Source organism: Phyllobates terribilis, unplaced genomic scaffold (genome assembly GCF_046119375.1).
Source record: "Phyllobates terribilis strain yellow unplaced genomic scaffold, ASM4611937v1 Scaffold_8335__1_contigs__length_30914, whole genome shotgun sequence".
NCBI classification, from domain to species: Eukaryota; Metazoa; Chordata; class Amphibia; order Anura; family Dendrobatidae; genus Phyllobates; species Phyllobates terribilis.
The window spans coordinates 1-22754 of record NW_027371075.1 but is presented as its reverse complement, the minus strand read 5'-3'; the positions used below and the strand labels follow the sequence as shown (position 1 = coordinate 22754).

General features: G+C 36.0%; 1 protein-coding gene across 1 annotated transcript; it reads right to left on the bottom strand.

Annotated features, from left to right (window-relative positions):
• Nucleotides 1–932: 932 nt before the first annotated feature.
• LOC141252158 (uncharacterized) lies at nt 933–3999 on the bottom strand. The gene is made up of 2 exons (XM_073670475.1): nt 2480–3999; nt 933–1973 (listed from the first exon to the last, which is right to left on the bottom strand). The coding sequence occupies exon 1, from the start codon at nt 3643–3645 to the stop codon at nt 2911–2913; it is 735 nt and encodes a 244-aa protein (XP_073526576.1). The 5' UTR covers nt 3646–3999; the 3' UTR covers nt 933–1973; nt 2480–2910.
• Between the last annotated feature and the right edge of the window lie 18755 nt (nt 4000–22754).

Sequence of the window (22754 nt, the reverse complement as noted above, 5' to 3'; positions counted from 1 at the left end):
AAATTTCAGAATTGCACCTTGCAATGTGGAGATATTACTGTTTGTGCATTTACAATATTCATTGATTTTTGCCATTGAAAAACATGTTTTTCATATACCAGAAATGTTTGAAGCTACTGACTGAATGAAAGGAGCTGGCATCTCACTCTCTTTGAATCTTCTTTATCATGCTAGGATTAACAGGAAAAAGCAAAAAATTTCAGAATTGCACCTTGCAATGTGGAGATATTACTGTTTGTGCATTTACAATATTCATTGATTTTTGCCATTGAAAAACATGTTTTTCATATACCAGAAATGTTTGAAGCTACTGACTGAATGAAAGGAGCTGGCATCTCACTCTCTTTGAATCTTCTTTATCATGCTAGGATTAACAGGAAAAAGCTAAAAATTTCAGAATTGCACCGTGCAATGTGGAGATATTACTGTTTGTGCATTTACAATATTCATTGATTTTTGCCATTGAAAAACATGTTTTTCATATACCAGAAATGTTTGAAGCTACTGACTGAATGAAAGGAGCTGGCATCTCACTCTCTTTGAATCTTCTTTATCATGCTAGGATTAGCAGGAAAAAGCAAAAAATTTCAGAATTGCACCTTGCAATGTGGAGATATTACTGTTTGTGCATTTACAATATTCATTGATTTTTGCCATTGAAAAACATGTTTTTCATATACCAGAAATGTTTGAAGCTACTGACTGAATGAAAGGAGCTGGCATCTCACTCTCTTTGAATCTTCTTTATCATGCTAGGATTAACAGGAAAAAGCTAAAAATTTCAGAATTGCACCGTGCAATGTGGAGATATTACTGTTTGTGCATTTACAATATTCATTGATTTTTGCCATTGAAAAACATGTTTTTCATATACCAGAAATGTTTGAAGCTGTTAAAGACGGGAGGGGATCTCACTTCTTCTCAGGTAGACAAAAGAGATTACCTATATAGATTTCCTATAGGAATGACGCTTCAAATAAGACACTCACTACAGACTGTCTCAAGAGAATGATTCTGTTTATTTTAAGATGTAATATAATTATATACCCCAATCAACGTGGGTTGTGCTTTGATACATGCGTATGAGATGATGTAAGTAATATGTTATCTTTGGCGCAGAATAATTAAATAACAGGTGCTTGTCAATACATCTGCAGGATATTCATGATGTATGATACTCCCAACATCCTTTCTCACTGATAGTACTGAATACAGTTCAGGTCATGGTGAACTTAGGGAGTTTCCTGGTGGTGATATATTGGGACTTTATTTTGTGTACAGACATAGGACAAGTATGATAATTATAAACCAATGAGCCAATTCTTATAAAGGTCATGAGAACACTACAAGAAAACAGAACAAACAAAAGTATTGCTAAATAAGGATTATCTAACTGAAAAACAAGTCTTCTTAAAGGCAATGATTCGAAGCTGACCCATTATTTTAACAATTCCCCTCTTTTTATCATCTTGTCATACTGTCTGTCCCTCATCTCCCTACCTAAATTCTAGGCCTGCAAATTAACCCTACTTCACGACATCACGGGGCTTACCCTCCGTATGTAGTGGGATGCCAGTCCTGCTGCGCATCCGTTCAAATTAATTTGTTATCAGACCCACTGTCCCTTACTTTCCCTACCATTTTCTGAGTATAGTTGCTATATGTATAGAGGGATTGTCAGGTATATGTCTACGTTAATATAATAGACTGCTGTGTATATACAACTACAAGTTATATGTTCGGTATCTTTGAGTAAATAGTAGCTGAGAGTTCAGCATCTATCAGGTTCCATCCTCTGCTGGTAGGATTTGCTTTTCAGACCAATGGTTTTGCGCAGAACATACAATCCGATAAGTCTGCTGCAGTAATCTTGTTGCAGAAGATGCATTCTCGCTGTACTGTGGTTATTATTGTACTAAGGACTTGGGTTTGTTTCACTTCAGTGTCTGTATCAATTTTATGTTGGGATTTACCTGGAAAACATTTACAATTAGAAGCAAGAATTTTCTTTATCATCATCACAAAAAGTTTCATGATTATTGCAACCACCACTATTATAAACACAGCCTGGATCAAGAAATGTATGACACCACTTATTCACCCTCAAACTTCCCTAAATAAGTTTAAAGGATTCATGCAAGCGAGCCACTCGGGTAGTGGTAAATTTTCTAAGGCATTTGCCTTCCGCACACCTTCCTTGATCCGCTGTGCTTGTTCTATATCTCCGGGGACAGGCCTCTGGCCATGATGAGAATAAGTCGATACAGACAAGCACATACTCATAAATGCCTACCTTCGGGAGCTGAATGAAATCTATCTGAAGTCGCTGAAACGGGTATAATGGTCTCACAGTGCACTTTGGTGGCACTTTCACCGTTTTTCCCACATTGTGACATGCACAGATTATGCATCCCTGTATGAATTTAACAGCAGCATAGTGGAATTCTGGTGCTACCCAATAGATCTTTACCTGACTTACCATTGCATCCTTGGACTGATGGGTTGGTCCATGAGAAAGAGTGCACATCATAGAGTACAGGGATCTTGGCAGACAGTATTTGCCATCTGCTCTCCACAGTCCATCCTTTCCCTGTTTAGCTGAGCGTTTAGTCTATTCTTCCTTTTCTGGTGCAGAGGCCTGATCCTGTAGGCTCTGCAAGAGATCCAGGTCCACACTCCCAGACACTTGCACAGTGAATGTTTCTACTGGGAGGGGCAACAGGGCTGCAGCTTTTGCAGCTGCATCCGCCCTCCTGTTTCCCTCAGCCTCTTTTGTGCACTCTTTGGTGTGAACTCCAACGCTCTGTGGAGTTGTGCTACTGCTTCTGCATTCTTTATGGGTTTACCAGAAGAACCAATAAACTTTCTGCTTTTCCATATGGGACCATAATCATGGCAAATGCCAAATGCTTAGCGACTGTCTGTAAAAACATTCTCAATTCTGTTTTCTGCAATTATACATGCTTCAGTGAGTGCTTTTAACTCAGCTTCCTGGGCAGACATTCTAGGGGACAGTGCCTCATCCTTTAATACTTCATTTTGACTGACTATGGCATAGCCTGTATGGGGCTTCCCATCTAGGTAGTATCGGGAGCCATCTACATATAGCTCTAGATCCACCTCGGAAATTGGTGTTTCTTGTACATTGGCTAGTGGTTTAGTTTCTGCGTCCATTAACTCAAAGCAGTTATGCTCAAGGTGTAATGTTTCATCATCAATTGGTTCAGGTATTAGTGTGGCAGGGTTAAGAGTTGTACACCTTCTGATAGTGACATTTGGGGGAGTCAATATTGCCACCTCGTACTTGGTCAATCTGCTCATGGACAGGTGTTTTGTCCTGGCCTGGAGCAGAAGTTCCTGTACTGAATGGGGATCTTGAATTTCTAGTGCATTGTCTAGCACTATATTAGCCACCTTTTCTTTCAACATTGCACAGGCGGCTACCGCTCTGATGCATGAGGGTGCTCCCTTTGCAACAACATTGAGCTGTGCAGAGTAGTATCCTAGAGGACGATGTCTACCTCCATGTTTTTGGGTGAGCACACTTTTAGCATGCCCCCCTGATTTATGACAGAAAAGGAAAAATGGTAGGCCGTAGTTGGGGATTTCTAGTGCTGGTGCTGAGAGAATGGCGTCCTTGAGCATTTGAAACCCCTGTTTTTCTTCTAAGGTCAGCAACTAAAGCTGACCCTTATTGCATGCAGAGAGCACGTCAAATAGGGGCTGCATCATGGCAGATGCAGAAGGAATCCACTCTCTACAGTAGCTGACCAGCCCCAAGAACGTTCTTAATGCGCTGGAAGTTGTTGGTTCTACAGCCTGACTGACTGTTTTTTTTTTTTTTTTTCCTTTCTGGAGTGATATGTTTGAGTGGGAAGGAGATACAATGTCCTAAGAACACTACTCTTTCCTTTGCAATTTGCAGTTTTTCCTTGGATACCTTGCAACCTTCGTGATGCAAGAAGATTAGTAAAGATAATGTCTCTTTTAAACATACATCCTTACTTGGGGTACACAACAGTAGATCATCCACATACTGAAGTAGCTGAATGTCTTGATTCTCAGGATGCCAAGAGAGAAGTACTCCGGCCATTGCCTCTGAGAACATGGAGGGAGAAGTTGCTCCCCCCCTGATGTAACCGGGTCCAGCAATACTGCTTTCCTCCATGGATGAAGGCAAACAGCAGCTGGCTCTCATCATCTATTGGCACTGAGAAGAAAGCATTACTGAGGTCAATCACTGAAAAATTTTGCATTAGATGGAATTTGATTTAATAGGGTATGTGGATTTGGTACTATGGGCGTGTCTACAACCATTAATTTATTAATCTCTCTCAAATCATGGACCATACATTCCTTGATTATACCTTTTTCTAGGTATTTATTCACCTGTAGTGCAATTGCTTCTGTTTGCTCCTTGCTCAGGGGATATTGTCTCATACGTACCGGTGCAACACGAGGCTTCAACCTAATTGTCACTGGGGTTATTTTTAACAGTCCAACATCCGTTTTATCTTGTACCCATAGTACGGTTGGTACGTTACCAGGCATCTCCTGTATGTTGTCATCGAGACCTGTAGCCACCTCCTTTTCAAGTTGAATTATTGACATCATTGTTGATATTGTTGTTTCAGATAATGGACCTGCAATGGTAACACCTTTCTTTCCAAATTTAATCATTGCATTCACTACATTAAGAATGTCTGCACCTATTAAATTTCTAGGATATTTATCTGAGACATGAAGATGGGTACATAAGTCAATAGCATGTGCTATCTTTAACATTTACAGGTTCAGTTTCCTTTAGATGTGACCCTTCTCACCGTACCCAAAACAGAAACCCTTTGTTTACAATCCTCTGGGTCCATTTATTATTTTTTTTTTTCCCGTCTACTTTTCCGCCTAAAGTAATTCGGGTAACTGACTTTACTGTGTCCTTAATAGTGTCCTGAAAGGCATCTGGGTGTATATTTACCATAATTGGGGTGACCTTATCTTTCTTTTTCTCTTATTTATGGCCTGTTCTAATCCTCTGAATGTGGATATTTACTGCTCCAAGGGGCATATAAGCATTCTGGGTGCAGCTTAAACACCTCTGCCCTGAGGTCTTCTCTGAGACCAGTGATAAACATATTTCTCAGAAACCCCAATTCCCTTGGATTATTCAAATTATAATCATGATCTTTAAACACAGCTACGCACCTAGCATGGAATTTATCAACCGTTTCCTCAGGTTCTTGGAATATCTCTGGCATCCCTGAGATAAGGCTTTCTGCCATTATTTTAGTGACTGCATTTAACCGGAGGATAAACTGTTTCCTCGATTCTAGGGTCTTAGTGTCACCCGGTAGCGCTTCTATTCCGTCTCCTACGTGGACCTGTTTAACCTTTTCCACAAGTGGTACTCCACCATTGAGACTACAGAGCGGTACCAGATCACTCCAAGTGGCATCATAGTTCTCAGCTACCCCTTTCACCGTCTTATAATATCCTATCGGATTCTTATACATGTCTGGAAAACTATTTGCCATGGACAATTGTTCTGACCTAGACCATGGTTTATACCAAGTGGTGGTATCCGTTTTACCTGTTGTCCTTCATCCCCCTGTGTACCCCTGGTTGTTTGTGTAATGACTGGGAATGCAGCCGTCTCTGGTTTTCTTTTGTCGAGATTACAGTTTTCACACTGAAATATTGTATTACTATCCTGACATCCTGGGCAGATCCATGTTTTAGAGCGTAGTGCTATTGTTCCTCTTAGCTGCTGAGTGCGGGGAGGGTCTGTGGGCTGCACGTGTGTGCCTGCGTTCTCCTCTCCACCGTCCTCCTCACTGGCAACTGAGCTGATAGCTAGATTTTCCCTTTCTCTCTCTTTATCCTCAACCCCCCCCAAGTCCCGTCCTTGCCTACTTTTAGTTTTAAAATTATTTTTTCTCGTGGAGTCATGGTGGGGATGGTGTCATATGCAGGTGAAGGGATCTGTCACTATCTGTAGTAGATGCAGTACTATGCGGGGGAGAAAATTGATAGTGCTGGCACTATGTATGGTTGTTGAGGAGGTAGAAACCTCGGACAGTGATTTTTCTTTCTCAACACTTACACTTGACTCTGACCTATCACTTGGCTCTAATCTATTCTCTGACTGAGCGGAGGGCGCAGCCTGGATTGGACCTTGTTCCCGACTAGGTGTCGGGGGTTGTATGACATGAGATCTGCTTCTGATCACTACCTGATCAGTTTCATCATCATCGGGAATTAAAAGGGGATGATGTCTCTCACTAGTTCTCAACCAGGCTGCAACCTGTGCTCCGTGATCATGCTTATCAATCCATTGTGAATGTTCCTGACTAAACCGTTTCCATCTCTCAGCATCTAGGCATCCCTTGGCTGGCATACCAGCTCTTTTTCAATATCTTTGTTGCATGTTTTACAGCTGCCCTGCCATGCTCCATTCTCACCAGATCACACATGGTGCACCTCGGATCCTTGTTCCTTGATCTGGAGATTCGAGCACCCATAACAGGATTTGTCAAGGGTTGCGATCCCTATCTTCAGTATCCTGCTATATAATCAGCTGGGTCAACCAGTCAGATACGTTAGCTGGTTACCCCTGATTCAATCAGCTGGGTCAACTGGTCAAGTACGTTAGCCAGTTACCCCTGATTCGAGGGACTTAAGCTGAACTGCAACTCTTTGCTCTGCTCTGATGCTGAGACAAGTTTGTCTAAACAAATAAATGTAGACTATTATAAACAAAAACCGTTCCAAAAGCAATCGCTATATATTCTTCATACATCTGGGTCAGAGTCCTCACTTGAAGAATATCCTACGTCTATTCTTGAGTCCGTGCCAATATTGGCAAGATAATTATTATGAGTAATAATATCCTGTCACACAGGCATATACCATCTGTTTTCTATAATATACTGCCACTCTTTACCTATAGTGTGTGAATGTGGAACAATATGGCAGGGAAAACTCGGTATGTAACGTTACTTCTCCTATACTGGTGTGCACTTACAGGGTACAAATGTATCCTTTCCAGAAACGAAGCAGTATCCCTACCATGAGGCTTTCGCTTTCTGACTACTGTAACCGAGCACAAACACTTTTCACAAGTCATGTATGCTTTTGCAGCCTATCAATTATTCATTTCTCTTAATCACCACTTCAGTCATTAACACCTCATCATTCTCCACCACAGCACTTCTCGTACTCCAATTCCTATTAAAATTTTCTAGGGCAACTGGGCAAAATAACTTTATATCCTGTGAATCCTGGATTCTATTTATTGCTCTAGCTGAATCAATATCACAATATTCATAAATGGTATAAGGTTCAACAAAACAATGACTGTTAATATTCACATATACTAACGTAAGGAATGTATTATCTTCCTCCCGTAGCCCCCTAACCTTCAGATTCCACACTAATCTCGCAGCTTCCTAAAATGCGTGACAGCTCCATTGTTGTATTTGCTAACCAGAGTACTACACTCGCATTCAGCACACGTCATCTAATCACTTATATCTCGTACATTTTTGCTATAATAAGCATGAACTTAACACAGTTACACTTAGTATGAACGTTAGTTAAGTTGGAAGCAGCAATGATTGGGGATGTAGAAGTACTATGTATATATTATATGAAATAGTTAATGCATGCAAAAATACAGATATATGATATAGTATTTGAATTAGTAATTTTCCAGTTATGTGAAATTGTTAGTAATAATATATATTAAAAAAATTAATAATAATAATAATAAAATTGCTACCTGAGGGTTTCCCGTTCAAGATCCCCGGAGACTGACCTAGATCGACCCCACCTTTCCCGGAGAGAAATTTGCTCAGAGTTTTAAGGCCACTCACTTACCCGGCCGGGGTTTGTTTCTGTTCGGGATAGGGGTAAAGCAGTTGTTCAGTCTCAGATGAAATTAAAAGGAAAAAAATAGATCTCGCTGAAGGGCCTCCAGCTGTTAAAGACGGGAGGGGATCTCACTTCTTCTCAGGTAGACAAAAGAGATTACCTATATAGATTTCCTATAGGAATGACGCTTCAAATAAGACACTCACTACAGACTGTCTCAAGAGAATGATTCTGTTTATTTTAAGATGTAATATAATTATATACCCCAATCAACGTGGGTTGTGCTTTGATACATGCGTATGAGATGATGTAAGTAATATGTTATCTTTGGCGCAGAATAATTAAATAACAGGTGCTTGTCAATACATCTGCAGGATATTCATGATGTATGATACTCCCAACATCCTTTCTCACTGATAGTACTGAATACAGTTCAGGTCATGGTGAACTTAGGGAGTTTCCTGGTGGTGATATATTGGGACTTTATTTTGTGTACAGACATAGGACAAGTATGATAATTATAAACCAATGAGCCAATTCTTATAAAGGTCATGAGAACACTACAAGAAAACAGAACAAACAAAAGTATTGCTAAATAAGGATTATCTAACTGAAAAACAAGTCTTCTTAAAGGCAATGATTCGAAGCTGACCCATTATTTTAACAAAGCTACTGACTGAATGAAAGGAGCTGGCATCTCACTCTCTTTGAATCTTCTTTATCATGCTAGGATTAGCAGGAAAAAGCAAAAAATTTCAGAATTGCACCTTGCAATGTGGAGATATTACTGTTTGTGCATTTACAATATTCATTGATTTTTGCCATTGAAAAACATGTTTTTCATATACCAGAAATGTTTGAAGCTACTGACTGAATGAAAGGAGCTGGCATCTCACTCTCTTTGAATCTTCTTTATCATGCTAGGATTAACAGGAAAAAGCAAAAAATTTCAGAATTGCACCTTGCAATGTGGAGATATTACTGTTTGTGCATTTACAATATTCATTGATTTTTGCCATTGAAAAACATGTTTTTCATATACCAGAAATGTTTGAAGCTACTGACTGAATGAAAGGAGCTGGCATCTCACTCTCTTTGAATCTTCTTTATCATGCTAGGATTAACAGGAAAAAGCTAAAAATTTCAGAATTGCACCGTGCAATGTGGAGATATTACTGTTTGTGCATTTACAATATTCATTGATTTTTGCCATTGAAAAACATGTTTTTCATATACCAGAAATGTTTGAAGCTACTGACTGAATGAAAGGAGCTGGCATCTCACTCTCTTTGAATCTTCTTTATCATGCTAGGATTAGCAGGAAAAAGCAAAAAATTTCAGAATTGCACCTTGCAATGTGGAGATATTACTGTTTGTGCATTTACAATATTCATTGATTTTTGCCATTGAAAAACATGTTTTTCATATACCAGAAATGTTTGAAGCTACTGACTGAATGAAAGGAGCTGGCATCTCACTCTCTTTGAATCTTCTTTATCATGCTAGGATTAACAGGAAAAAGCAAAAAATTTCAGAATTGCACCTTGCAATGTGGAGATATTACTGTTTGTGCATTTACAATATTCATTGATTTTTGCCATTGAAAAACATGTTTTTCATATACCAGAAATGTTTGAAGCTACTGACTGAATGAAAGGAGCTGGCATCTCACTCTCTTTGAATCTTCTTTATCATGCTAGGATTAACAGGAAAAAGCTAAAAATTTCAGAATTGCACCGTGCAATGTGGAGATATTACTGTTTGTGCATTTACAATATTCATTGATTTTTGCCATTGAAAAACATGTTTTTCATATACCAGAAATGTTTGAAGCTACTGACTGAATGAAAGGAGCTGGCATCTCACTCTCTTTGAATCTTCTTTATCATGCTAGGATTAGCAGGAAAAAGCAAAAAATTTCAGAATTGCACCGTGCAATGTGGAGATATTACTGTTTGTGCATTTACAATATTCATTGATTTTTGCCATTGAAAAACATGTTTTTCATATACCAGAAATGTTTGAAGCTACTGACTGAATGAAAGGAGCTGGCATCTCACTCTCTTTGAATCTTCTTTATCATGCTAGGATTAGCAGGAAAAAGCAAAAAATTTCAGAATTGCACCTTGCAATGTGGAGATATTACTGTTTGTGCATTTACAATATTCATTGATTTTTGCCATTGAAAAACGTTTTTCATATACCAGAAATGTTTGAAGCTACTGACTGAATGAAAGGAGCTGGCATCTCACTCTCTTTGAATCTTCTTTATCATGCTAGGATTAACAGGAAAAAGCTAAAAATTTCAGAATTGCACCGTGCAATGTGGAGATATTACTGTTTGTGCATTTACAATATTCATTGATTTTTGCCATTGAAAAACATGTTTTTCATATACCAGAAATGTTTGAAGCTACTGACTGAATGAAAGGAGCTGGCATCTCACTCTCTTTGAATCTTCTTTATCATGCTAGGATTAGCAGGAAAAAGCAAAAAATTTCAGAATTGCACCTTGCAATGTGGAGATATTACTGTTTGTGCATTTACAATATTCATTGATTTTTGCCATTGAAAAACATGTTTTTCATATACCAGAAATGTTTGAAGCTACTGACTGAATGAAAGGAGCTGGCATCTCACTCTCTTTGAATCTTCTTTATCATGCTAGGATTAACAGGAAAAAGCTAAAAATTTCAGAATTGCACCGTGCAATGTGGAGATATTACTGTTTGTGCATTTACAATATTCATTGATTTTTGCCATTGAAAAACATGTTTTTCATATACCAGAAATGTTTGAAGCTACTGACTGAATGAAAGGAGCTGGCATCTCACTCTCTTTGAATCTTCTTTATCATGCTAGGATTAGCAGGAAAAAGCAAAAAATTTCAGAATTGCACCTTGCAATGTGGAGATATTACTGTTTGTGCATTTACAATATTCATTGATTTTTGCCATTGAAAAACATGTTTTTCATATACCAGAAATGTTTGAAGCTACTGACTGAATGAAAGGAGCTGGCATCTCACTCTCTTTGAATCTTCTTTATCATGCTAGGATTAACAGGAAAAAGCAAAAAATTTCAGAATTGCACCTTGCAATGTGGAGATATTACTGTTTGTGCATTTACAATATTCATTGATTTTTGCCATTGAAAAACATGTTTTTCATATACCAGAAATGTTTGAAGCTACTGACTGAATGAAAGGAGCTGGCATCTCACTCTCTTTGAATCTTCTTTATCATGCTAGGATTAACAGGAAAAAGCTAAAAATTTCAGAATTGCACCGTGCAATGTGGAGATATTACTGTTTGTGCATTTACAATATTCATTGATTTTTGCCATTGAAAAACATGTTTTTCATATACCAGAAATGTTTGAAGCTAATGACTGAATGAAAGGAGCTGGCATCTCACTCTCTTTGAATCTTCTTTATCATGCTAGGATTAACAGGAAAAAGCTAAAAATTTCAGAATTGCACCGTGCAATGTGGAGATATTACTGTTTGTGCATTTACAATATTCATTGATTTTTGCCATTGAAAAACATGTTTTTCATATACCAGAAATGTTTGAAGCTACTGACTGAATGAAAGGAGCTGGCATCTCACTCTCTTTGAATCTTCTTTATCATGCTAGGATTAACAGGAAAAAGCTAAAAATTTCAGAATTGCACCGTGCAATGTGGAGATATTACTGTTTGTGCATTTACAATATTCATTGATTTTTGCCATTGAAAAACATGTTTTTCATATACCAGAAATGTTTGAAGCTACTGACTGAATGAAAGGAGCTGGCATCTCACTCTCTTTGAATCTTCTTTATCATGCTAGGATTAGCAGGAAAAAGCAAAAAATTTCAGAATTGCACCTTGCAATGTGGAGATATTACTGTTTGTGCATTTACAATATTCATTGATTTTTGCCATTGAAAAACATGTTTTTCATATACCAGAAATGTTTGAAGCTACTGACTGAATGAAAGGAGCTGGCATCTCACTCTCTTTGAATCTTCTTTATCATGCTAGGATTAACAGGAAAAAGCAAAAAATTTCAGAATTGCACCTTGCAAGGTGGAGATATTACTGTTTGTGCATTTACAATATTCATTGATTTTTGCCATTGAAAAACATGTTTTTCATATACCAGAAATGTTTGAAGCTACTGACTGAATGAAAGGAGCTGGCATCTCACTCTCTTTGAATCTTCTTTATCATGCTAGGATTAACAGGAAAAAGCTAAAAATTTCAGAATTGCACCGTGCAATGTGGAGATATTACTGTTTGTGCATTTACAATATTCATTGATTTTTGCCATTGAAAAACATGTTTTTCATATACCAGAAATGTTTGAAGCTAATGACTGAATGAAAGGAGCTGGCATCTCACTCTCTTTGAATCTTCTTTATCATGCTAGGATTAACAGGAAAAAGCTAAAAATTTCAGAATTGCACCGTGCAATGTGGAGATATTACTGTTTGTGCATTTACAATATTCATTGATTTTTGCCATTGAAAAACATGTTTTTCATATACCAGAAATGTTTGAAGCTACTGACTGAATGAAAGGAGCTGGCATCTCACTCTCTTTGAATCTTCTTTATCATGCTAGGATTAGCAGGAAAAAGCAAAAAATTTCAGAATTGCACCTTGCAATGTGGAGATATTACTGTTTGTGCATTTACAATATTCATTGATTTTTGCCATTGAAAAACATGTTTTTCATATACCAGAAATGTTTGAAGCTACTCACTGAATGAAAGGAGCTCGCATCTCACTCTCTTTGAATCTTCTTTATCATGCTAGGATTAACAGGAAAAAGCAAAAAATTTCAGAATTGCACCGTGCAATGTGGAGATATTACTGTTTGTGCATTTACAATATTCATTGATTTTTGCCATTGAAAAACATGTTTTTCATATACCAGAAATGTTTGAAGCTACTGACTGAATGAAAGGAGCTGGCATCTCACTCTCTTTGAATCTTCTTTATCATGCTAGGATTAACAGGAAAAAGCTAAAAATTTCAGAATTGCACCGTGCAATGTGGAGATATTACTGTTTGTGCATTTACAATATTCATTGATTTTTGCCATTGAAAAACATGTTTTTCATATACCAGAAATGTTTGAAGCTACTGACTGAATGAAAGGAGCTGGCATCTCACTCTCTTTGAATCTTCTTTATCATGCTAGGATTAACAGGAAAAAGCAAAAAATTTCAGAATTGCACCTTGCAATGTGGAGATATTACTGTTTGTGCATTTACAATATTCATTGATTTTTGCCATTGAAAAACATGTTTTTCATATACCAGAAATGTTTGAAGCTACTGACTGAATGAAAGGAGCTGGCATCTCACTCTCTTTGAATCTTCTTTATCATGCTAGGATTAACAGGAAAAAGCTAAAAATTTCAGAATTGCACCGTGCAATGTGGAGATATTACTGTTTGTGCATTTACAATATTCATTGATTTTTGCCATTGAAAAACATGTTTTTCATATACCAGAAATGTTTGAAGCTACTGACTGAATGAAAGGAGCTGGCATCTCACTCTCTTTGAATCTTCTTTATCATGCTAGGATTAGCAGGAAAAAGCAAAAAATTTCAGAATTGCACCTTGCAATGTGGAGATATTACTGTTTGTGCATTTACAATATTCATTGATTTTTGCCATTGAAAAACATGTTTTTCATATACCAGAAATGTTTGAAGCTACTGACTGAATGAAAGGAGCTGGCATCTCACTCTCTTTGAATCTTCTTTATCATGCTAGGATTAACAGGAAAAAGCAAAAAATTTCAGAATTGCACCTTGCAATGTGGAGATATTACTGTTTGTGCATTTACAATATTCATTGATTTTTGCCATTGAAAAACATGTTTTTCATATACCAGAAATGTTTGAAGCTACTGACTGAATGAAAGGAGCTGGCATCTCACTCTCTTTGAATCTTCTTTATCATGCTAGGATTAGCAGGAAAAAGCAAAAAATTTCAGAATTGCACCTTGCAATGTGGAGATATTACTGTTTGTGCATTTACAATATTCATTGATTTTTGCCATTGAAAAACATGTTTTTCATATACCAGAAATGTTTGAAGCTACTGACTGAATGAAAGGAGCTGGCATCTCACTCTCTTTGAATCTTCTTTATCATGCTAGGATTAACAGGAAAAAGCAAAAAATTTCAGAATTGCACCTTGCAATGTGGAGATATTACTGTTTGTGCATTTACAATATTCATTGATTTTTGCCATTGAAAAACATGTTTTTCATATACCAGAAATGTTTGAAGCTACTGACTGAATGAAAGGAGCTGGCATCTCACTCTCTTTGAATCTTCTTTATCATGCTAGGATTAACAGGAAAAAGCTAAAAATTTCAGAATTGCACCGTGCAATGTGGAGATATTACTGTTTGTGCATTTACAATATTCATTGATTTTTGCCATTGAAAAACATGTTTTTCATATACCAGAAATGTTTGAAGCTAATGACTGAATGAAAGGAGCTGGCATCTCACTCTCTTTGAATCTTCTTTATCATGCTAGGATTAACAGGAAAAAGCTAAAAATTTCAGAATTGCACCGTGCAATGTGGAGATATTACTGTTTGTGCATTTACAATATTCATTGATTTTTGCCATTGAAAAACATGTTTTTCATATACCAGAAATGTTTGAAGCTACTGACTGAATGAAAGGAGCTGGCATCTCACTCTCTTTGAATCTTCTTTATCATGCTAGGATTAGCAGGAAAAAGCAAAAAATTTCAGAATTGCACCTTGCAATGTGGAGATATTACTGTTTGTGCATTTACAATATTCATTGATTTTTGCCATTGAAAAACATGTTTTTCATATACCAGAAATGTTTGAAGCTACTGACTGAATGAAAGGAGCTGGCATCTCACTCTCTTTGAATCTTCTTTATCATGCTAGGATTAACAGGAAAAAGCAAAAAATTTCAGAATTGCACCGTGCAATGTGGAGATATTACTGTTTGTGCATTTACAATATTCATTGATTTTTGCCATTGAAAAACATGTTTTTCATATACCAGAAATGTTTGAAGCTACTGACTGAATGAAAGGAGCTGGCATCTCACTCTCTTTGAATCTTCTTTATCATGCTAGGATTAACAGGAAAAAGCTAAAAATTTCAGAATTGCACCGTGCAATGTGGAGATATTACTGTTTGTGCATTTACAATATTCATTGATTTTTGCCATTGAAAAACATGTTTTTCATATACCAGAAATGTTTGAAGCTACTGACTGAATGAAAGGAGCTGGCATCTCACTCTCTTTGAATCTTCTTTATCATGCTAGGATTAACAGGAAAAAGCAAAAAATTTCAGAATTGCACCTTGCAATGTGGAGATATTACTGTTTGTGCATTTACAATATTCATTGATTTTTGCCATTGAAAAACATGTTTTTCATATACCAGAAATGTTTGAAGTTACTGACTGAATGAAAGGAGCTGGCATCTCACTCTCTTTGAATCTTCTTTATCATGCTAGGATTAACAGGAAAAAGCTAAAAATTTCAGAATTGCACCGTGCAATGTGGAGATATTACTGTTTGTGCATTTACAATATTCATTGATTTTTGCCATTGAAAAACATGTTTTTCATATACCAGAAATGTTTGAAGCTACTGACTGAATGAAAGGAGCTGGCATCTCACTCTCTTTGAATCTTCTTTATCATGCTAGGATTAGCAGGAAAAAGCAAAAAATTTCAGAATTGCACCTTGCAATGTGGAGATATTACTGTTTGTGCATTTACAATATTCACTGATTTTTGCCATTGAAAAACATGTTTTTCATATACCAGAAATGTTTGAAGCTACTGACTGAATGAAAGGAGCTGGCATCTCACTCTCTTTGAATCTTCTTTATCATGCTAGGATTAACAGGAAAAAGCTAAAAATTTCAGAATTGCACCGTGCAATGTGGAGATATTACTGTTTGTGCATTTACAATATTCATTGATTTTTGCCATTGAAAAACATGTTTTTCATATACCAGAAATGTTTGAAGCTACTGACTGAATGAAAGGAGCTGGCATCTCACTCTCTTTGAATCTTCTTTATCATGCTAGGATTAGCAGGAAAAAGCAAAAAATTTCAGAATTGCACCTTGCAATGTGGAGATATTACTGTTTGTGCATTTACAATATTCATTGATTTTTGCCATTGAAAAACATGTTTTTCATATACCAGAAATGTTTGAAGCTACTGACTGAATGAAAGGAGCTGGCATCTCACTCTCTTTGAATCTTCTTTATCATGCTAGGATTAACAGGAAAAAGCAAAAAATTTCAGAATTGCACCTTGCAATGTGGAGATATTACTGTTTGTGCATTTACAATATTCATTGATTTTTGCCATTGAAAAACATGTTTTTCATATACCAGAAATGTTTGAAGCTACTGACTGAATGAAAGGAGCTGGCATCTCACTCTCTTTGAATCTTCTTTATCATGCTAGGATTAACAGGAAAAAGCTAAAAATTTCAGAATTGCACCGTGCAATGTGGAGATATTACTGTTTGTGCATTTACAATATTCATTGATTTTTGCCATTGAAAAACATGTTTTTCATATACCAGAAATGTTTGAAGCTAATGACTGAATGAAAGGAGCTGGCATCTCACTCTCTTTGAATCTTCTTTATCATGCTAGGATTAACAGGAAAAAGCTAAAAATTTCAGAATTGCACCGTGCAATGTGGAGATATTACTGTTTGTGCATTTACAATATTCATTGATTTTTGCCATTGAAAAACATGTTTTTCATATACCAGAAATGTTTGAAGCTACTGACTGAATGAAAGGAGCTGGCATCTCACTCTCTTTGAATCTTCTTTATCATGCTAGGATTAGCAGGAAAAAGCAAAAAATTTCAGAATTGCACCTTGCAATGTGGAGATATTACTGTTTGTGCATTTACAATATTCATTGATTTTTGCCATTGAAAAACATGTTTTTCATATACCAGAAATGTTTGAAGCTACTGACTGAATGAAAGGAACTGGCATCTCACTCTCTTTGAATCTTCTTTATCATGCTAGGATTAACAGGAAAAAGCTAAAAATTTCAGAATTGCACCGTGCAATGTGGAGATATTACTGTTTGTGCATTTACAATATTCATTGATTTTTGCCATTGAAAAACATGTTTTTCATATACCAGAAATGTTTGAAGCTACTGACTGAATGAAAGGAGCTGGCATCTCACTCTCTTTGAATCTTCTTTATCATGCTAGGATTAGCAGGAAAAAGCAAAAAATTTCAGAATTGCACCTTGCAATGTGGAGATATTACTGTTTGTGCATTTACAATATTCATTGATTTTTGCCATTGAAAAACATGTTTTTCATATACCAGAAATGTTTGAAGCTACTGACTGAATGAAAGGAGCTGGCATGTCACTCTCTTTGAATCTTCTTTATCATGCTAGGATTAACAGGAAAAAGCTAAAAATTTCAGAATTGCACCGTGCAATGTGGAGATATTACTGTTTGTGCATTTACAATATTCATTGATTTTTGCCATTGAAAAACATGTTTTTCATATACCAGAAATGTTTGAAGCTACTGACTGAATGAAAGGAGCTGGCATCTCACTCTCTTTGAATCTTCTTTATCATGCTAGGATTAGCAGGAAAAAGCAAAAAATTTCAGAATTGCACCTTGCAATGTGGAGATATTACTGTTTGTGCATTTACAATATTCATTGATTTTTGCCATTGAAAAACATGTTTTTCATATACCAGAAATGTTTGAAGCTGACTGAATGAAAGGAGCTGGCATCTCACTCTCTTTGAATCTTCTTTATCATGCTAGGATTAACAGGAAATAGCAAAAAATTTCAGAATTGCACCTTGCAATGTGGAGATATTACTGTTTGTGCATTTACAATATTCATTGATTTTTGCCATTGAAAAACATGTTTTTCATATACCAGAAATGTTTGAAGCTACTGACTGAATGAAAGGAGCTGGCATCTCACTCTCTTTGAATCTTCTTTATCATGCTAGGATTAACAGGAAAAAGCTAAAAATTTCAGAATTGCACCGTGCAATGTGGAGATATTACTGTTTGTGCATTTACAATATTCATTGATTTTTGCCATTGAAAAACATGTTTTTCATATACCAGAAATGTTTGAAGCTAATGACTGAATGAAAGGAGCTGGCATCTCACTCTCTTTGAATCTTCTTTATCATGCTAGGATTAACAGGAAAAAGCTAAAAATTTCAGAATTGCACCGTGCAATGTGGAGATATTACTGTTTGTGCATTTACAATATTCATTGATTTTTGCCATTGAAAAACATGTTTTTCATATACCAGAAATGTTTGAAGCTACTGACTGAATGAAAGGAGCTGGCATCTCACTCTCTTTGAATCTTCTTTATCATGCTAGGATTAGCAGGAAAAAGCAAAAAATTTCAGAATTGCACCTTGCAATGTGGAGATATTACTGTTTGTGCATTTACAATATTCATTGATTTTTGCCATTGAAAAACATGTTTTTCATATACCAGAAATGTTTGAAGCTACTGACTGAATGAAAGGAACTGGCATCTCACTCTCTTTGAATCTTCTTTATCATGCTAGGATTAACAGGAAAAAGCTAAAAATTTCAGAATTGCACCGTGCAATGTGGAGATATTACTGTTTGTGCATTTACAATATTCATTGATTTTTGCCATTGAAAAACATGTTTTTCATATACCAGAAATGTTTGAAGCTACTGACTGAATGAAAGGAGCTGGCATCTCACTCTCTTTGAATCTTCTTTATCATGCTAGGATTAGCAGGAAAAAGCAAAAAATTTCAGAATTGCACCTTGCAATGTGGAGATATTACTGTTTGTGCATTTACAATATTCATTGATTTTTGCCATTGAAAAACATGTTTTTCATATACCAGAAATGTTTGAAGCTACTGACTGAATGAAAGGAGCTGGCATCTCACTCTCTTTGAATCTTCTTTATCATGCTAGGATTAACAGGAAAAAGCTAAAAATTTCAGAATTGCACCGTGCAATGTGGAGATATTACTGTTTGTGCATTTACAATATTCATTGATTTTTGCCATTGAAAAACATGTTTTTCATATACCAGAAATGTTTGAAGCTACTGACTGAATGAAAGGAGCTGGCATCTCACTCTCTTTGAATCTTCTTTATCATGCTAGGATTAGCAGGAAAAAGCAAAAAATTTCAGAATTGCACCTTGCAATGTGGAGATATTACTGTTTGTGCATTTACAATATTCATTGATTTTTGCCATTGAAAAACATGTTTTTCATATACCAGAAATGTTTGAAGCTACTGACTGAATGAAAGGAGCTGGCATCTCACTCTCTTTGAATCTTCTTTATCATGCTAGGATTAACAGGAAAAAGCAAAAAATTTCAGAATTGCACCTTGCAATGTGGAGATATTACTGTTTGTGCATTTACAATATTCATTGATTTTTGCCATTGAAAAACATGTTTTTCATATACCAGAAATGTTTGAAGCTACTGACTGAATGAAAGGAGCTGGCATCTCACTCTCTTTGAATCTTCTTTATCATGCTAGGATTAACAGGAAAAAGCTAAAAATTTCAGAATTGCACCGTGCAATGTGGAGATATTACTGTTTGTGCATTTACAATATTCATTGATTTTTGCCATTGAAAAACATGTTTTTCATATACCAGAAATGTTTGAAGCTAATGACTGAATGAAAGGAGCTGGCATCTCACTCTCTTTGAATCTTCTTTATCATGCTAGGATTAACAGGAAAAAGCTAAAAATTTCAGAATTGCACCGTGCAATGTGGAGATATTACTGTTTGTGCATTTACAATATTCATTGATTTTTGCCATTGAAAAACATGTTTTTCATATACCAGAAATGTTTGAAGCTACTGACTGAATGAAAGGAGCTGGCATCTCACTCTCTTTGAATCTTCTTTATCATGCTAGGATTAGCAGGAAAAAGCAAAAAATTTCAGAATTGCACCTTGCAATGTGGAGATATTACTGTTTGTGCATTTACAATATTCATTGATTTTTGCCATTGAAAAACATGTTTTTCATATACCAGAAATGTTTGAAGCTACTGACTGAATGAAAGGAGCTGGCATCTCACTCTGTTTGAATCTTCTTTATCATGCTAGGATTAACAGGAAAAAGCAAAAAATTTCAGAATTGCACCTTGCAATGTGGAGATATTACTGTTTGTGCATTTACAATATTCATTGATTTTTGCCATTGAAAAACATGTTTTTCATATACCAGAAATGTTTGAAGCTACTGACTGAATGAAAGGAGCTGGCATCTCACTCTCTTTGAATCTTCTTTATCATGCTAGGATTAACAGGAAAAAGCTAAAAATTTCAGAATTGCACCGTGCAATGTGGAGATATTACTGTTTGTGCATTTACAATATTCATTGATTTTTGCCATTGAAAAACATGTTTTTCATATACCAGAAATGTTTGAAGCTACTGACTGAATGAAAGGAGCTGGCATCTCACTCTCTTTGAATCTTCTTTATCATGCTAGGATTAGCAGGAAAAAGCAAAAAATTTCAGAATTGCACCTTGCAATGTGGAGATATTACTGTTTGTGCATTTACAATATTCATTGATTTTTGCCATTGAAAAACATGTTTTTCATATACCAGAAATGTTTGAAGCTACTGACTGAATGAAAGGAGCTGGCATCTCACTCTCTTTGAATCTTCTTTATCATGCTAGGATTAACAGGAAAAAGCAAAAAATTTCAGAATTGCACCTTGCAATGTGGAGATATTACTGTTTGTGCATTTACAATATTCATTGATTTTTGCCATTGAAAAACATGTTTTTCATATACCAGAAATGTTTGAAGCTACTGACTGAATGAAAGGAGCTGGCATCTCACTCTCTTTGAATCTTCTTTATCATGCTAGGATTAGCAGGAAAAAGCAAAAAATTTCAGAATTGCACCTTGCAATGTGGAGATATTACTGTTTGTGCATTTACAATATTCATTGATTTTTGCCATTGAAAAACATGTTTTTCATATACCAGAAATGTTTGAAGCTACTGACTGAATGAAAGGAGCTGGCATCTCACTCTCTTTGAATCTTCTTTATCATGCTAGGATTAACAGGAAAAAGCAAAAAATTTCAGAATTGCACCTTGCAATGTGGAGATATTACTGTTTGTGCATTTACAATATTCATTGATTTTTGCCATTGAAAAACATGTTTTTCATATACCAGAAATGTTTGAAGCTACAGACTGAATGAAAGGAGCTGGCATCTCACTCTCTTTGAATCTTCTTTATCATGCTAGGATTAACAGGAAAAAGCTAAAAATTTCAGAATTGCACCGTGCAATGTGGAGATATTTCTGTTTGTGCATTTACAATATTCATTGATTTTTGCCATTGAAAAACATGTTTTTCATATACCAGAAATGTTTGAAGCTACTGACTGAATGAAAGGAGCTGGCATCTCACTCTCTTTGAATCTTCTTTATCATGCTAGGATTAACAGGAAAAAGCTAAAAATTTCAGAATTGCACCTTGCAATGTGGAGATATTACTGTTTGTGCATTTACAATATTCATTGATTTTTGCCATTGAAAAACATGTTTTTCATATACCAGAAATGTTTGAAGCTACTGACTGAATGAAAGGAGCTGGCATCTCACTCTCTTTGAATCTTCTTTATCATGCTAGGATTAGCAGGAAAAAGCAAAAAATTTCAGAATTGCACCTTGCAATGTGGAGATATTACTGTTTGTGCATTTACAATATTCATTGATTTTTGCCATTGAAAAACATGTTTTTCATATACCAGAAATGTTTGAAGCTACTGACTGAATGAAAGGAGCTGGCATCTCACTCTCTTTGAATCTTCTTTATCATGCTAGGATTAACAGGAAAAAGCTAAAAATTTCAGAATTGCACCGTGCAATGTGGAGATATTACTGTTTGTGCATTTACAATATTCATTGATTTTTGCCATTGAAAAACATGTTTTTCATATACCAGAAATGTTTGAAGCTACTGACTGAATGAAAGGAGCTGGCATCTCACTCTCTTTGAATCTTCTTTATCATGCTAGGATTAGCAGGAAAAAGCAAAAAATTTCAGAATTGCACCTTGCAATGTGGAGATATTACTGTTTGTGCATTTACAATATTCATTGATTTTTGCCATTGAAAAACATGTTTTTCATATACCAGAAATGTTTGAAGCTACTGACTGAATGAAAGGAGCTGGCATCTCACTCTCTTTGAATCTTCTTTATCATGCTAGGATTAACAGGAAAAAGCAAAAAATTTCAGAATTGCACCTTGCAATGTGGAGATATTACTGTTTGTGCATTTACAATATTCATTGATTTTTGCCATTGAAAAACATGTTTTTCATATACCAGAAATGTTTGAAGCTACAGACTGAATGAAAGGAGCTGGCATCTCACTCTCTTTGAATCTTCTTTATCATGCTAGGATTAACAGGAAAAAGCTAAAAATTTCAGAATTGCACCGTGCAATGTGGAGATATTACTGTTTGTGCATTTACAATATTCATTGATTTTTGCCATTGAAAAACATGTTTTTCATATACCAGAAATGTTTGAAGCTACTGACTGAATGAAAGGAGCTGGCATCTCACTCTCTTTGAATCTTCTTTATCATGCTAGGATTAGCAGGAAAAAGCAAAAAATTTCAGAATTGCACCTTGCAATGTGGAGATATTACTGTTTGTGCATTTACAATATTCATTGATTTTTGCCATTGAAAAACATGTTTTTCATATACCAGAAATGTTTGAAGCTACTGACTGAATGAAAGGAGCTGGCATCTCACTCTCTTTGAATCTTCTTTATCATGCT